The sequence below is a fragment of the Sorex araneus genome, chromosome 5, assembly GCF_027595985.1.
Source record: "Sorex araneus isolate mSorAra2 chromosome 5, mSorAra2.pri, whole genome shotgun sequence".
NCBI lineage: Eukaryota > Metazoa > Chordata > Mammalia > Eulipotyphla > Soricidae > Sorex > Sorex araneus.
In genome coordinates this window covers 49,477,027-49,494,704 of record NC_073306.1, presented here as the reverse complement: position 1 = coordinate 49,494,704, position 17,678 = coordinate 49,477,027, and the positions used below count along the sequence as shown (strand labels likewise).

Sequence of the window (17,678 nt, the reverse complement as noted above, 5' to 3'; positions counted from 1 at the left end):
GCAATACTCTGCTGGAGACCTGCGTTCTTTCTCCAGCACCTAGTCTCCCCTTATCATCTCAGCACCACCTGGAGCTACTACTGAACAAATTGCTGGAAGTAGCCCCTCAGCACCACTGGGTGTGGCCCCCAAAAAACAAAAATAGCAAATTGTGTGCTGGAATCCTGGTAATCTCCAGAGCTGCCAGAGGAGTCCTCTAATATCTGTTCAGCAGTCTGGGACTTCAGCCAGGCTCTCCCAGTGTCTTTACCTAATAAATATGCTGTATCTCTCCTTCTCTTAGGCTGGAACAAGACATTAAAAAGTTAAAGGCTGACCTGCAGGCCAGCAGGCAAGTGGAACAAGAACTCCGCAGTCAGATCAGCTCCCTCTCAAGCACTGAGCGAGGGATCCGCTCAGAAATGGGCCAGCTCCGGCAGGAGAATGAGCTGCTCCAGAACAAGTATGTGTACCTTTCAGGCCTCAGTCCTGAGCCAGGTGACCTCACTGTTTCTCCTATTTCCAGGGATCGGAACACAAGATTTACAGTGACAGACCCAGCAGAGGTTGTTTTATTTTCTTTTATTTTTGTTTTAACTTTTTTAATTGAATCATTGTGAGATAGACCTTACAAAGCTGTCCATGGTTGGATTTCAGCATAGAGTATTCCAACACCCATCCCTCCACCACTGTACATTTCCCAGCACCAGGGTTCCAAGTTCTCTCTCATCACCCCCCACTCCCCACCCCCTGCCTGTCTCCATGGCAGGTGCCTTTCTTCTCTTGCAAAGCTTGTTTTAAATAAAATATTTGTTTTAATACCAGATACTCAGCACATTATAAAATCTATTTGTATTCACATTACTTAGAAGTAGTTTAGTATACTATTTTGGGTTTTTTTTTCTCATTTAGTACTACTCAGCTAAAAATAGAGCTTTTGTGTTAATAGTAATACTTCTAATACAGAAATTTTTTTTATAAATGTAAGTAAAAATTGACAAGACACCGTGTTACCGCTATTTGAAATCTTGCTCGTTTGAGTGAAAGTTTCCAGGGAAATTGTACACTATTTACTTGATTTCTAGAACGAAGTTTTCTTTTTTAAATTTTATTGAATTACCGTGAGATAGTTACAAGCTTTCATGTTTGGGTTACAATCACACAATGATCAAAACCCATCCCTCCACCAGTGCACATTCCCTACCGCTAGTATTCCCAGTGTACCCCTCCTTTCCCACCCTCCCCCCTGCCTCCATGGCAGACAGTATTCCCCATACTCTCTACTTTTGGGCATTATGGTTTGCAATACAGATACCGAGAGTGGAACTGAAAATTGAGACTGACTTTTGATTTTATTTGAAGAAGTAGGCAAAAATAAAATGTCTTCTTTTTTTTTTTAATGCCTTCTGTTAATTCATTCTGGAATTACTTGATTCGGTGTGGATTTGTGCTTTTTTTTTCTGAGCAGTGTATGTTTGTGGTAGCATTCTGTGCCTTCCCTACTGGAAGAGGATTTCTTTGACTTTTTTTTTTTCTTTGACATTTTTAAGAAATATAACCCAAAAGCAAGAGCATTATAGAAAAATCATCTCTCCAATCCTTCTTACATGTGTGGTAGTTCTAGCATTGATGCTTAGAGAACATCTCATATTTTAAAAATGTAATAAGATAAATTTGCCTTATACTGATATGTAAAGCTGGGGTAGTGGTGGAAAAATGAAACTTCTATCTGAAATTAAGACGCACTGACTCCAACTATGAGCTGATACTCTCACAAACATCTCACAGCTGTAAAGAAAAGGCTGTAGATTTAATTGTACTGAGACAAAAAGAGACCATTCCTCCCTCCCACCCATCCACCCTTCATATAAGTTCTAGGGCCATTGGTTGCATCTGTGGTTTATTGGTCAGATTCAAGTTCTCTCTGGGTGCTTTGGCACTAAAATTAGTTCTGCAATTATCTTCCCTTCTGATTAGCATTTGCTTTAACCTGCTCTGTGGATTACCTTTTGTGAATCATTTGTTTTCTTAGATACTATTCGAGATTAAATTTATGATTTGCTGTTCTAGCTTCCTGTTGGTAGGAGTCCTCATTTTACCAAAGGTGTCTAGTGGGCGTTTCTAACAAAATACTTTATGACAATCGTTTTCATGTAGATTACATAATGCTGTGCAAATGAAGCAGAAAGACAAACAGAATATCAGTCAGTTGGAGAAAAAACTAAAAGCTGAACAGGAAGCTCGAAGTTTTGTAGAAAAACAGTTAATGGAGGAGAAAAAAAGGAAGAAGTTAGAAGAAGCTACTGCTGCCCGGGCTGTTGCATTTGCTGCTGCATCTAGGTATGTCCTTGTCACCTGTGTGCTTATTCCAAGATTGACTTTCCTTGTATCGAGGGAAATTTGATTCCTTGGACAGGATTGAAAATACCGCGGTTCAGCACAGATGGATTGCTTTTAAATACACTTTTATTAACTAGTTCAAACCCCATCCAGTGGAAGCTTTCGCTCTGTTAGAACAACTTCATCCTTCCATGATCTCATCATCTAAAGTGAGATTAGGGAATTACTCTCTGTGGACAGAGTGCTACTAGTAAAGGGTTTCAGTCACTTTCTATACAAGACTGAGGATTATAACCCTTTTTGAGAGAGATTCCTTGAAATTTTGTTCCCTTTATGGAACTGTCATTACTTTCTATTCTTGGGTGTGTCTGTCTGTGGAAGGTTTTTTTGGTTTGTTTTGAAGGGGGTATTTTGGGGCCCCACCTTATGATGCTCATGGATATACACACCTGTTATATACTCTGGGATAACTCCTGGCAGTGCTGGCAGTGCTTGGAGGACCAAGCATAGGAGGCACTAAACTGGGCCTCAGACACACAAAACAGCACTCAACCTGTTGAGTTATTTCTCTTGCCTTGTTGTAGAGGTTCTTTTAACTTAAACATAGGTTAAATCTTGGTTCTCTCAGGACTGTGTAACCACTGCCTGCTCATGTTTTTGTAAAATGTCAGTAAGATGACAATTGAGCAGGAAAAGGGTGAAAAATAAATAGTCGCTATTAGTATCATTGAATTTTTGGAGTGATGAAAATTGGACTGTTTCTCTACCATTGAAAAGTAGGCAAGTGCTATTTGGGTTTTGGCATTTAAAAGTTTTTTAAATTTCTACTTCAGTTTTTCTTTTCCTTTTTTTTTTAAGTGAAGCATATATTAGAAAGATATGAGAGTAGAGAAAGCGGGGGGAATACATTCAAGAGAACATAGACTTCTTCAGAGCAGACATAAGCAAAGAGACAGGGACATGCAAATAAGATATATGTTCAAGGGAGAAACAGACTTGAAGAGCATACCTCTTCCCACCTGACCCCCTCTTTTTTTTCTTTTTTGTTTTTTGATTTGTCATATCTGACTGCTCACAGTTTACTTCTGGCAGTGCTTGGGGGACCATATGTGCCAGGGGTTAGTCAAACCAGGGTCAGCTGTGTGTGCAAAGCAAGAGCTGAAACCCCTGTGTAGACTCTCCAGCCCCTTCATTCATTCATTTTTTTTAATTAGTGAATTACATCTCGATTGTAAGGTAACTTTGGAGTTTATAGACACAGAGTGAGGGTAAATTATTATAAGTTGTTTCATTTAAAGTTTCCTAATTTATTATTTTGTGATCTAATCGGCAGGCTGGGGAATGCCGCTCAGTGGTAAGACCCAGCACCATAAAACAAGCCAAAAAAACATAAAAATTCTGTAGTAATTCTTCTTCCTTGCTTTTGGTTTTTTTGTATTTGTCATTTCAGTAACTTTCTTTTAGGTTTGGCATGCATGATTATTGACAAATCGTTTCACCTTTCAGAAATTAATAGAACTCCTCTCCTGTGTGATTCTGCCTTCCCCCAGCATATTCTAAACCATAAATGGCTGAACTCACTTGGACCACCCGCATCTATATATGTTCATACTACCTTGTACTAGCCCCTCTAGGATGTGAGGATTATAGTTTATTTGTGTAAAGTGTTAAAGGAATTTCTGAACCCTACTTGCAGATTTTCCCAAACACTCATCTAGTGTAGTTTGTACTGTCCCCTAGTCCTTCTAACATCTACCCATTTTTAAAAAACACATATGGCAGATTATTAACCATGTTATTGAATGTCTTCTGTAACTGAGAGCCAGCAAATTAGTTTTAGTATCTACCCTGAATCTTACCCTTCGCTTCCACTTAAGTTTATTTTGATCTTATCCTTGGATGATCCTTGTTTGTCATCAACTATGTCACTGTCACTGTCATCCTGTTACTCATTGATTTGCTTGAGTGGGCACCAGTAACGTCTCCGTTGTGAGACTTGTTACTGTTTTTTGGCATATTGAATACGCCATGGGTAGCTTGCCAGGCTCTGCTATGCGGGCAAGATACTCTTGGTGGCTTGCCAGGCTCTCCAAGAGAGGTGGAGGAATCGAACCTGGGTTGGCCACGTGCAAGGCAAATGCCTTACCCACTATGCTGTCGCTCCAGCCCATCACCTATGTAGAAGCTCTTTTTTTTTTTTTTTTTTTTTTGCTTTTTGGGTCACAACCCAGCGATGCTCAGGGGTTACTCCTGGCTTTACACTCAGGAATTACCCCTGGCGGTGCTTGGGGGACCATATGGGATGCCGGGGATCGAACCTGGGTCGGCCGCGTGCAAGGCAAACACCCTACCCGCTGTGCTATCGCTCCGGCCCCTAGAAGCTCTTTTTACTTTTAAGTAACTTCCCCTCCCCCCAAATTTTATTTTATTAAAGCACCGTGAGTTACAAAATTATTCATAGTTAGGTTTTTGACATAAAATGTTCCATCACTGATCCCACCTTTTAAGTTTGGGTCTCATTATTTTTAAGTAACTTGTAAGTCCCTCACTAGATCTTCCTTTTTGGTAGGCAAAGGACATCAATGTGCTCCATTAGCTTTTTTCTGAAATCTAAATAATTAGCTTTAGATTAACCCATTGCTGTCATCTTTTTTTTAGTCTGTCCTAACCATAGTCTTGAACCAGCACCCTACTTTTTTTTCCTTACTCCAAGTGTATGACAATTTACAATGCATAGCCCTTCAAAATTGGCTGGGTGGGTGAGGGGAGTACCTTTATATTTTTGATGGGGAGCTTCATGTGATGCCTCATGTGATGCTCAGAAGGCCCAGGAACCCCAATGGAGATTCTCAGCCAAGCAGACCATTGGTTCAGCACAAAGTCTTAAAGATAAGATGCTGCTCAGGGTCCATGTGATGCTGGGTATCAAAACTGGGCATGCACCCTCAACCACTGTACTGTTGCTGAGCTCCCCAAAACTCACTTCTTATCCCAGTTCTTTGGCCTACAGACAAGTGACCTTGATATCTCTGTAGTCTATCTGGAAAACAGGATCATATGTCCAATATACTTTTCTTTTTTGGTGGGGAGAGGGCTAATGTTGAACCACACTCTGCTGGACGCAGGGCTTTCTCTTGGCTTTGAGCTTGTAGATCACTCCTGGCAGTGCCCGGGGGACCACATGAAGTGCTGGGGATGAAACCTGAGTCAGGCGCATGAAAGGCAAATGCCATACTTGCTGTACTAGCTCTCCAGCCCCCTGCCCTGTTTTTTTTTTTTTATGTAGGAGCACTACTATTTATTCAGCCATTGATTAAGCTGATTGAATTGCCTGCCCTATGTTCTTAAAGGAGAGATATCAGTAGAGTACCTAGCTTGATACCTGGCTCATATTAGACACCTAACTATTGTGATTATTTTAGATCTTTGTTGTAAAGGTCAGAGAACAGAAGGAATGAGCAGGCAGTAAAAAACTAAAACCCAGCTGACAGAGGACTTGAAGAGAAATATTAGTCCAGTAATATAAATCTGCAGCCTTTAAAAGTCCCTTTATGGGGAGGCTGGAGTGATAGCACAGTGGGTAGGGCGTTTGCCTTGCACGAGGCCGACCCGGGTTCAAATCCCAGCATCCCATATGGTCCCCTGCGCACCGCCAAGGGTGATTCCTGAGTGCATGAGCCAGGAGTGACCCCTGTGCATTGCTGGGTGTGACCCAAAAAGCAAAAAAAAAAAAAAAAGTCCCTTTATGGGACTGGAGTGATAGCACAGTGGGTAGAGCGTTTGCCTTGCATGCCGCGGCCAACCTGGGTTCAATTCCCAGTATCCCATATGGTCCCCTGAGCACCTCCAGGGGCAATTCCTGAGTACAGAGCCAGGAGTAACCCCTGTGCATGCCGGGTGTGACCCAAAAAGGGAAAAAAAAAAAGTCCCTTTATTTCCTTCTCTTCCTTTTCAACAGGGGAGAGTGTACTGAAACCTTGCGGAATCGGATCAGAGAATTAGAAGCAGAGGGCAAGAAGCTCACAATGGACATGAAGGTGAAAGAAGACCAGATCAGAGACCTAGAAGTGAAAGTTCAAGTAAGTGAGAATAAAAGACTCTCACACCTGAAGCTCTTGTCTATATTGGACTTTTGCACTATCTACATGGAGCTCGTGCCTTTTGGTGCATCTCTAAGCCTTGTGCTCTGGGGCAGTGCACGATAAGGAAAGCTGCCATTTCTACAGAGTAGGTAGTTTGCAGGAGCTAGGAGGTGCTATGTCTACTTAAGTAGACATTTAAAACTAATGTCATGTATTTTAAGGTTACAGTGATTTAACCGTGTGTGGGACAGACAGATAAAAAAAATTATTGGTCAGTAGAATAGAATAAATGACCTAAAGACAGATCCCAAAGTGTGTAGTAAAGCTGACAACAGATAAAGATGGGAACAAATTTGCAAAAGTTTTGTATCTCTAGCACACGAACATCTCCTCCATTCCTGAACGCCCATGATCCCGGAGGCCCACTAACTACTTTTCGGCACCCAGCGGCTTCTTGCAGAAATGTCTCTAGACAGTGAAACTAAGCTATGGCCCCATGCCACCCCAGGAGGAGAAAGGTTTTTCTCTCTTGGCCTTTCCTTTCGCTGGTGGCTTGGTGACCTCCATCTTATAAGGCCCACTAAAGAGAGGTACGAGTTTGCAGTGATGCAACTTCTGGCAGAAATTTCTCTGGACTTAATTACTAAATACCAGAAATCCAAAACCTAATACACTCTTCATTCTCAGCAATGGAAAACAAATTATCAAATGATGCCTTTTCGGCAGGTCTGATTGTTGGGGGAAAATTCCAAATAATAATAGTGAGTTTTCTGTTGAGATATTGAATGTAATCAAAGTAAAGAGAAAGTAAAGTGAAAATCTTCAGGCACACAGGCGGAGGGCGTCGGGGTTGTGGGGTGGGATGGGATGGGAGGTATACTGGAGTTCTTGGTGGTGGAACATGTGCACTGGTGAAGGGATGGGTGTTTGATCATTGTATGACTGAGACTTAAACCTGAAAGCCTTGTAACTTTTCACATGGTGATTCAATAAAAATTAAAAAAAAAAAAAGTTTTGCATCTCTACCTGTACTAAAAATGTGAACATGAGGGCCAAGCCATAAGGACAGTAGGGAGGGTGCTTGCCTTGCACGCAACCGACCAGGGTTTGATCTGTTTGATCCCTAGCATATCATATGGTCCTCCAAGCACAAGCACCTCCAGCAATAATTCCTGAGTGTAGAGCCAGGAGTAACCCCTGATCATCAATTGGTGTGACACCCCCCAAAAAAAATAAAACAGTAAACAATACATAAAGAAGTTTTAGGGGGAAAATGCAAACATTATAATTATAAATTACACTAGAAAAATGTAAACATTATAAACAAATAATTCATTCAAACAAATAATTGCACGCATCTGACCAGGGTTTGATCTGTTTGATCCCTAGCATATCATATGGTCCCCCAAGCACAAGCACCTCCAGCAATAATTCCTGAGTGTAGAGCCAGGAGTAACCCCTGATCATCACTTGGTGTGACACCCCCCCAAAAAAAAAAAACACTAAACAATACATAAAGAAGTTTTAGGGGGAAAATGCAGACATTATAATTATAAATTACACTAGAAAAAATGTAAACATTATAAACAAATAATTCATTATTTAGGTTAGGGCATCCTGCAGTATAAGGCTTATTAAAATATCCAGTAATGATTGCCTTACATGCAGACAACTCCAGTTCTATCCCTGACACAACATACTGTTGCCTGAGGACAGTCAGGAGTAAACCCTGAGCACAGAGCCAGGTGTGGCCTAACAACCCCCACAAAGGCAAAAGGAACCTGGTAAAGCAACCAGTAGCTGTGTGTGTTCGTATTTGCATATATACACCCAAATGTTATATATTTTTTATTTTGGAGCCACTCCTGGCAGTGCTCAAGTGACCATATAGGGTGCCAGTCATCAAACCTGGGTCAGCTGTGTGCAATACAAATGTCCTACCCACTTCACTGTATTTTACTCTGGCCCCCTAAATTTATCTTTTTGTTGTGGTGTTTTGGGCCAGGCCCAGAAATATTCGAGGACTATACACAGCGTCTTTGCTAAGGGAACCACATGGTACTGGGGTCAAACCTGGGGTTCCAGCATGAGAAATATATACTCCTCCTGCCATTTCAGCTGCCTCCCTGGCCCCTGAATGTTTCTGAAAAGAAATGTATTTCTTACTGCAAATAATATTACAGTATATTAAAGTTTAAAAAAGAAAAAGAAAACTCGCAATCCCAACACTATTGAAAAAATTGTTTGTGTTCTTATTCGTAATTGAAATCTTACTATATTTTTTGTATGCTTTAGTGTTATTTTAGGCTCACACCCACTAATGCTCAGGAGTTGTTCCTGGTGGTTCCTGGTGGCAAGGGCCCTTGCCACGCCGGGAACCAAATCTGAGATGCCTATATGAAAATCATGTACTTGCTCTTTGAGCTATCACCCTGACCCTGTGTAGCAGCACGAAAGTTATTTGTGGTTCTGTCTGGGTTAGGCTTGTAGTAAAGAAAGTGTTTTTTGGGGTTGGGTTTTTGTTTTTTTTTGTTTTGTCTTAGAGCCATACCTGACATGCTTAGGACTTATCACAGGCTCTGCTTTCACAGATCAGACCTAGAAGAGTTCAGGAAACCATTTGGGGTGCCAGGGATTAAATCTGGGTCAGCTACATGCAAGGCAAGCATCTTACCATTTGAAGGGATCTTGCCAGCTCTAAGAAAGTGTTTTATTTGGAGAAAGAGTTCATTGTCATCTCTATAGAGCCTCATAAAGCCGATTTATCTGTTAAATGTTTTGTATGTGCAGATCATTATGTAAATATATTTTGTACTTATTATGTGTAATACAAGTTCTAAATCTATGAAACAGCAGGATTCTTTGTTCTGTGACTAGTCAATTGTAAAACTTGTGATTTCAGACTGATTTATAAACATTCATATCAAACTATCATATAACATACTTTGGTCATATTGATAGGAACTTCGGAAGTATAAGGAAAATGAGAAGGACACTGAAGTGTTAATGTCAGCCCTCTCCGCCATGCAAGATAAAACACAGCATCTGGAGAACAGCCTGAGCGCAGAGACAAGAATCAAACTGGACCTGTTCTCTGCACTGGGGGATGCAAAGCGACAGCTCGAAATTGCCCAAGGTAAGAAAATAGAGGGCCCCAGTTTTGGGATATGTCCGAGATTGAACAAGGATGTAGAGGTAGTTCCTTTAGAACTCGGAACTGAAGACATTTCCATTTTCTGATGGTTTATTAAAATTATTACATGCACTCTTACCGAGGAAGGAATTATCACATTGATTCATTCTGAAGGTACATTTTGAGATGAGATATCAAATACAGTGCATACAGAAAGAAAGTTCTGAGTTTCTATGCTTAAGGAGCTTGCAGAGTTGAGGAAACAAAACTGCCAAGTCACCAAAGGGTGCTCGTGTAACTGTGTACAGAATCTTCAGGAGCATTAAGAAGCAGCAATTAAGCCAGTCTGAAAAGTTGGAAATGGCCCTTTCTCCAGGGAGTTTATATCCGACCTGGGTTTTGAATGATGAGAAGGGATTAACCCATTGAAGAAGCAGTGTAGGGGATGGTAAGGGGTAGAGATGTGCCAAGAAGAAGAAAGAGCTTGATCAAGATGAGCGATGCCAGAAGGGCCCCAGTGTATTCAGAGCTACAGCTGGCTCTGCTTGGCGTAGTGAAGTTGCAGATGAAGACTAACTGAAAGGAGACAGGGTATTCCTTCCGCATATTTTTACTGGGACCTTCCATGTGCCAGCCACTGAGAGAATCTCTATGATAGACAAATTCATAAAATGTCAGGTGGTTGGAGATGCAGTGAAACTAATAAAGCAATGGCAAGGAAGGCTGTGTGCATTGTGTGGGTAGGGCTGGTAGATTGACATGAATGATACTTTGAAAAAGATAGCATTTGAGCTGGGACAGAAGGGAAGAGGGTGAGGAGAGCCATTTCATCTGGGAGTTCAGGCTGAGGGACCAGGTGTGTGGACAGCAGGTCTGAGTGACAGGGAGAACCTCAGAGTCAGATGTAGCAGGAGTCTCTCCGCTGAACCTTGTACCCTTGGAAAGAACTTGGACTTTACTCTTTGAGTGATAGCTTCAGACAGCTTCTGAGCAGAAACATGACATGATCTGATCAAAAGAAGTTTGGATTTTGGTCAAGAAATTGATTAGCCACCAATAAATTACTGAAATTTTTGTTTGGTTTGGGGCCACACATAGCAGTACTCAGGGATTATTCCTGGCTCTGCACTCAGGATCACTCTGGTGGGGCTTGAGGCACCATATATGGTGCCGAAGATGGAACCCAGGTTGACCACATGCACAGTAAGCATCTTACCCTCTGTACTTTGTTTTTTTGTTTTTTGAGGCCACTCAGCGATGCTCAGGGGTACTCGTGGCTCTGCACTCAGGAATTACTCCTTGTAAAGTTCAGAGGACCATATGAGATGCCAGGGATCAAACCTGGGTCAGTCGCGTGCAAGATATTTGCCTTACCTCCACTCTACTATAGCTCCAGCTATATAATAAATAATACCTGCTGTATTATTTCTCAGGCCCCAAAAGTATTTTTTAAATAGTTCATGTAATAGAAGGAAAAGAATATTTTTTTAAATTTTTTAGTAGTGAATCACTGTGAAGTAGTTACAAACTTACGAACTTTCATGTTAGCATTTCACTCATACAGTGATCGTTTACTCATCCCTCCACCAGTGCCCATTCTCCTCCACCAATGATCCCAGTATCCCTCTCACCACCCTACCCCATCCCCCACCACCCCGCCCTGCCTCTGCGGCAGGACATTCCCTTTTGTTCTCTCTCCTTTTGGATGTTGTAATTTGCAATAGAAGTATTGAGTGGCCTTCATGTTCGGTCTATAGTCTACTTTCAGTTCGCATCTTTCAATCCAAATGGGTCCTCCCAACATTCTCTACTTGGTGTTCCCTTCTCTATTTCAGCTGCCTTTTCCTCTAGCATGTGAGGCCAGTTTCCAAGCTGTGGGGCAGACCTGGTCCTTACCTCTACTACTCTTAAGTGTTAGTCTCCCACTCTGTTACTTTATATTCCACAGATGAGTGTGATCTTTCTTTCTGACTCATTTCATTTAACATGATACTTTCCATATTGATCCACTTATATGCAAATTTCATGACTTCATCTTTTCTAACAGCTGCATAGTATTCCACTGTGTAGATGTACTAAAGTTTCTTTAACCAGTCATCTGTTTTGGAGCACTCCAGTTTTTTCCAGATTTTGGCTATTATTCATTCATTGCTGCAATGAACTTACAAATTCAGATGTCATTTCTACTATACTTTTTTGCCACTCCAGGATACATTTCCAGGAGTGATATTGCTGGGTCAAATGGGAGCTCAATTTCTAATTTTTTGAGAATCGTCCATATTGTTTTCCAAAAGGGCTGAACCAATCAGCATTCCTACCAGCAGTGAAGGAGAGTCCCTTTCTCCCCACATCTGTGCCAACACCAGTTGCTTTTGTTCTTTTGGATGTGGGCCAGTCTCTGTGGTGTGAAATGATATCTCATTGTTGTTTTAATCTGCATCTCCCTGGTGATTAGTGATGTAGAGCATTTTCTCATGTGTCTTTTAGCCATTCGGATTTCTTCTTGGAGAAAATTTCTGTTCATTTCTACCCCCCATTTTCTGATGGGGTTGGATGTTTTCTTCTTGTAGACTAAAACCAGTACCTTGTATATCCTTGATATCAACCCCTTATCAGATGGGTATTGTGTGAATATCTTTTCCCATTCTGTAGACTGTCTTTGTATTTTGGTCACTGTTTCTTTTGAAGTGCAGAAGCTTCTTAGTTTAAGATAGTCCCATTTGGGTGCTGGAGCGATAGCACAGCAGGTAGGGCGTTTGCCTTGCACACAGCCACCCAGGTTTGATTCCCAGCACCCCATATGGTCCCCTGAGCATCACCAGGAGTAATTCCTGAGTGCAGAGCCAGGAGTAACCCCTGTGCATTGCTGAGTGTGACCCAAAAAGGAAAAAAAAAAAAAGATAGTCCCATTTGTTTATCTCTGTTTTCACTTGCTTGGCCAGTGGCGTGTCATCTTTGAAAATACCTTTAGCTTCAATGTCGTGGAGGGTTTTGCCAACCTTGTCTTCCGTGTACCTCATGGATTCTGGTCTGATGTTGAGATCTTTAATCCACTTTGACCTGACTTTTGTGCATGGTCTAAGGTAGAGATCTGAGCCCATTTTTTTTATTTGCATGTAGCTGCCCAGTTTTGCCAGCACCATTTGTTAAAGAGGCTTTCCTTGCTCCACTTCACATTTCTTGCTGCCTTATCAAAGATTAGATGATCATATATTTGAGGGTGTGTGTCAGGATATTCAACCCTGTTCCATTGGTCTGCGGCTCTGCCTTTGTTCCAGTACCATGCTGTTTCAATTATTACCTCTTTGTAGTAGAGATTGAGGTTGTGGAGGGTGATTCCTCCCATCTTCTTTTTCCCGAGTTACTTTAGCTATTCGTGGGGACTTATTATTCCATGTGAATTGCAGGAGTGTTTGCTCCATTTCTTTGAAGAGTGTCATGGTTATCCTTATAGGGATTGCATTGAATGTGTACAATGCTTTGGGGAGTGAGTATTGCCATTTTGACATTGTTAATTCTCCCAATCCATGAGCAGAGGATTTCTTTCCATTTCTTTGTGTCCTCTATTATTTCTTGAAGTAGCGTTTTGTAGTTTTCTTTGTACAAGTCCTTCACCTCCTTAGTTAAGCTGATTCTGAGGTACTTGATTTTCTGAGGCACGATTGTGAATGCAATTGCTTTTTTCATGTCACTTTCTTCTCTCTCGTTATTTGCATATAGAAAAGCCATGAACTTTTGGATATTGATTTTATAGCCTGCAACTTTACTATACAAGTCTGTTGTTTCTAGGAGTTTCTTGGTAGAGGTTTTAGGGTTCTCTTAGTATCATATCATCTGCAAATAGTGAGAGCTTGATTTCTTCCTAGGAGAGGAATATTTCAGCTTCTACTTCCAGAGTATTCATACTTATTCTGTTAGAATTAAAGGGGATACAAAATTTAAGAGTATATTTTTTCCCCCTGGTATTTGGACCACACCCAGTGGTGCTTGGGGAATGCTCTTGGCTCTGCATTCAGGAATCACTCCTAGCAGGGTATAGGAGACCAGATGGGATGCTGGGGATCGATCCTGGGTCAGTGCATGCAAGGCAAGCACCTTACCTAATATACTATCTCTCTGGCACCTGCTTCTAAGTTTTGAGAATTGCTACACCTAGGGTAAACAGGTAGGAAGGTCTGCTGCTAGTGGTCAAGGCAGAGAATTTGAAAGACTACAGGAAAATCAGGGGTGGCTTCATTGAAGGTTGGGGACCCTTTCTCAGCTGTTAGTGTAGGGAAAGCAAGGGAAGCACAAATAGGGAAGTGGCAGGTGGGAGCCAGTTGGACCTGGAAACTAAATGTCATGGGGAGGGTGTGCCTGAGGCTGAGAATGTTAAAATCGCAGCCAAGTGCTGGCTGAGGGACACTGTGCCAAGAGTCCGGGTGAGCAGTGTTAAGTCGGTAAGAACCCCAGTGTGACAGCCACAGAGCCCTATTTGCTGGTAGAGAACCTCAGCAGAGTGAATTGCCATGACTGATCCTGGGGCCTCAGTTCTGTATTTCTTGGTTTGACGCTTGGGGTAGTTCATGCTCCCAGAAAAGCATTTCAGCTGGGGCTGGAGAGATCGTTCAACAGGCTGACTACATGATTTTTATGCAGAAGGTCCAGATTTAACCCCCGTATAGCATGGTCCCCTAATGCCAGGAATGGTCCCCAAACACTGCCAAATGTGACCCAAACACCAACGACAACAAAAAGTTATCACAGCTCAAGAAGTGAAGTCATAGTTCAAAATCAGTGGGCCAGAGATAAGTATGAGTGTTCAGGCACTTCCCTTACCTGCAGCTGATCCCGGTTTGATCTCCAGAACTGCATATGCTCCCCTGAGCACTGCCAGGTGTGAACCCTCCCCCACGTACCCCTCCTCACACAGAAAAAAAAAAAAACACCAAACAAACGAGTACCCTCTCAGATTGCTGTAGGTGACTTCTGTGTTCAAAGCATGGCTCCTAGATCTTGACCTCTTTGAATTGCCTCTTATCCTCATCACACCCACATAACCAGAGTCCAGATCTGACCTGTTGCCTATTCATATAGCACTCCACTCAATGGTTTTTACCTTTAAAAAAAAAATAAGCCTTTCTAAAGACCATTATATGGCTCAAAATTCCAGAACTATTTACTGTTTGGCCCTTTTCAGATGTTTGTATGCCTCAGAAACTGTCAAAGCTGGAGCTGTTTATTCTGAACAGAATCCATTTAGGATTGACCCAAGAGGGCATCGTGTCGGGGAACTCCTCCCTTCTTACTAACGGTGGGCCTTTGATCTTTCAGGACAAATTCTTCAGAAAGACCAGGAAATCAAGGACCTAAAACAGAAGATAGCTGAAGTCATGGCCGTCATGCCCAGCATAACATACAGTGCTGCCACCAGCCCCCTGAGCCCCGTTTCTCCCCACTACTCTTCCAAATTTGTGGAGACCAGCCCCTCTGGACTTGATCCCAATGCCTCTGTTTACCAACCTCTGAAGAAATGAAGCCAGCTTTGTGTTTAGCCCAACCATTTGGTTACCAAAAGGCATCACAAAGGAACGTCTCTGGCAGTCAAGATAAAAAAGTTTATATTGTATTTGTGGGACTGTATATGTTGTCATTTTTAAAAAGGGGGGGATGGTAACATCCAGGTCTGATTAGAACTGCCCATCAGTTTTTCTTGTAAATTTTTAGAAGACCTCACAGAACTTTGCAGTTTATTTTTCTTGGCCAATACATTAAAACCATTCTTGGATTTCAAGTAGCCAATTTTGCCTTTTATGTATTCTTACAGTTTCCTCTTGAAGAAAAAAGAAAAAGCAGGTCTTTTGCCCCTCAACCCTTTCCATTGTTTTTTAAATTAGAAAAGCCTGCAGATTGGATTCACATGGGCTGATAATGAAACTTTTAGTTTTTAGATAAAAAGGATTAAGCAACCTAATACAGCTTTGGTTTTATAACTAAAAGAAGATGTGACTGATACTAGAGAAAACAAAAATCCGTATCCCCTCCTAGGACCAGACAAATTCAAGAGGTGTCATTTAAGCTGAGGGGAGACTCAGGTGATGAGACCAGCTGTGAGATTGTCACAGGGGTTGTGTTTGCAATGTTCATTTTCCCATCAGTGTGTTTAGCCCTGAGAAATTGCTAGCAGCAGTCTTGTTCACAGTGCCTTGGGAAAAGACATTTCAAAAGGAAACGATTTTAAACTATTTTCCCCCAATACCATCATCTATCTTCTATCTGTTTCAAGCTCACTGCGGATCCTGCTGTAAAACTGGTGGGTAGCTGGGCTGTTTGTGACACGAGGGCTCTCCCTTCTGTTTCCTTCCATAGAAGCATCACAGGGATCTGGACTTGTTTCGAGGATCTCACACAGTGAGGGAGCTGGGTGGTGTTTGTGTACGAGAGACTGTAACGATGGCTAATAAAAGCTGCAGTTCTGGGTTTTTTTTTAAAAAAAAAATTCATTTCATTTAGCTGTGTTTTTTCACTCTTCTTCACCTTGTGTTTGACTATTTAAAAGAAACTTGACTATTCTTCAGCTCTTGTGCCAAGGAGGTGTTTCGTTTTTGTTTTTTTTTTTTTAAAGAGTTTTAAACTCAAAACTGCACAAAGATTTCAGTTCCAGGTGTATATTATACATTGGTAGAAAAGTGTTTGCACTGGCAACTTTTGGAAGTGTTTAAGAATCAGGGTGGGGGTAGGGGGAGGGGCTGGGAAAGGGAGGGACAAAGCAAAATTGTAATTGAAAACTAGAAAAAATAAGAAAATAGATTGGTTTTGCTTTCTTGCCACGGATTCTGGAAAGATATAGTTCTTCTAAAAATTCCTGTTAATTGGAATATACGTCTCATATAAAGCAAATTAAGTGTAGGACAAAGGAAGTCAGTAAAATAGAAGTATTAAAAAAGAATCATCCTTTTTAATCACAAATCTTATTTTGGGATTTAAGAAAAGAAACTTCTAGCTTTAGCCAGGTGTGCATGTTGCTGCCATTTTGCATTTTTGAATCATCTTGTGTAATTTGTCACCATGAAAGTGTTACCAGAATTGTCATAGTTTTTTTTCATCTTTGTGCAAAAACATGAAAAATTGTCACTGACTTTGTTGAGGTTCCCCCATTCTGCTGCCTTTTGGAATACCATTTTCGTTTTAAAACTTGGTCTTGGCTGCATTTTATTTTTCCTGTGGGGTTCAAAAGAATAAACATTTTCTTACAGATGAAACTACTTCTCTGCCTTTTTAACTTTTCAAGAGGACACAGCAAGGTAGCTTGTTCCATGTGGGCCTTGGATTATTGTTCTTATCTCATCCGAGCACCCTGTCAAGTGATACTGCCTCGTGTGGTGGGGAGCAGACACAGAATTTGGGAGGATTCTCCAACTTCTCACTGGTTTTAATTCTAGTCTTCTGACACAATCACTCTCATTCTCTCTCCCTACCCTCTTCCTTACTCTGTCCCTCCCTCTTCTTTCTGGCATCTGATTAGAACCACGGCTGACTTGTTTTCTAGTGAGCCCCTTCTTAGAAAAGCAAGTTAGGGTTGAGGTTGGAGGATAGTTGATGAGAAAATTGTTGAGAGCAAATTTCCTTCTAATCATTTTCCAGAATCTTACTGGGGCCACTCTGTGACCAATATCCTGTTGGGGTTCCTTCCTTTCTGCTACTGATCCTGGACTGACTTCAAGGTAATCACGTCTGCCATCCTTCTTTGTTTCTAGAGTTTAGTCTCATTTCATATTCTGAGAACCAGCTGCCTCCCTTGGCCCCTGTTTTCCTCCCTTGGCCATTGTTACCATTGATTTTGGCTCCTGTTTTGGAAAATTCTACTCTTGGCACCTCAGCCTCTGTCCCTGTTGCTGGATAACTTTCCTGAGTCTTGGGTATTTCGACTCTTGCAGACACACCACATTTAATACCACGAGCAGAGTTCCCCTGGGGAAAACACCATGGCTTGGCTTTTGCCTTCGCCTTTTCTACAGGAATGAGCTGCTTACAGCACCCTCCTTAGCACATTCTTTTCCACCGGGGAATCTCCTGTTGTATTTGTTATTTCCGAACTATCTTACAGTGTTTCCACAACTTAGTATTTTATCATTTATTACATGTTGTTAAAGCAGTGTTTGCCA

General features: G+C 41.6%; 1 protein-coding gene across 1 annotated transcript in view; it reads left to right on the top strand.

The window, feature by feature from the left end:
* Nucleotides 1–16,778, top strand: part of MACO1 (macoilin 1) — a 78,777-nt gene extending 61,999 nt beyond the window's left edge. Inside the window, exons 7-11 of the mRNA XM_055139124.1 lie at nt 284–442; nt 2,137–2,319; nt 6,278–6,398; nt 9,363–9,537; nt 14,848–16,778. Coding sequence (XP_054995099.1) covers nt 284–442; nt 2,137–2,319; nt 6,278–6,398; nt 9,363–9,537; nt 14,848–15,050 — 841 coding nt within the window. The 3' untranslated portion in view covers nt 15,051–16,778. The remainder of the gene's footprint in view (nt 1–283; nt 443–2,136; nt 2,320–6,277; nt 6,399–9,362; nt 9,538–14,847) is intronic.
* Nucleotides 16,779–17,678: the final 900 nt, after the last annotated feature.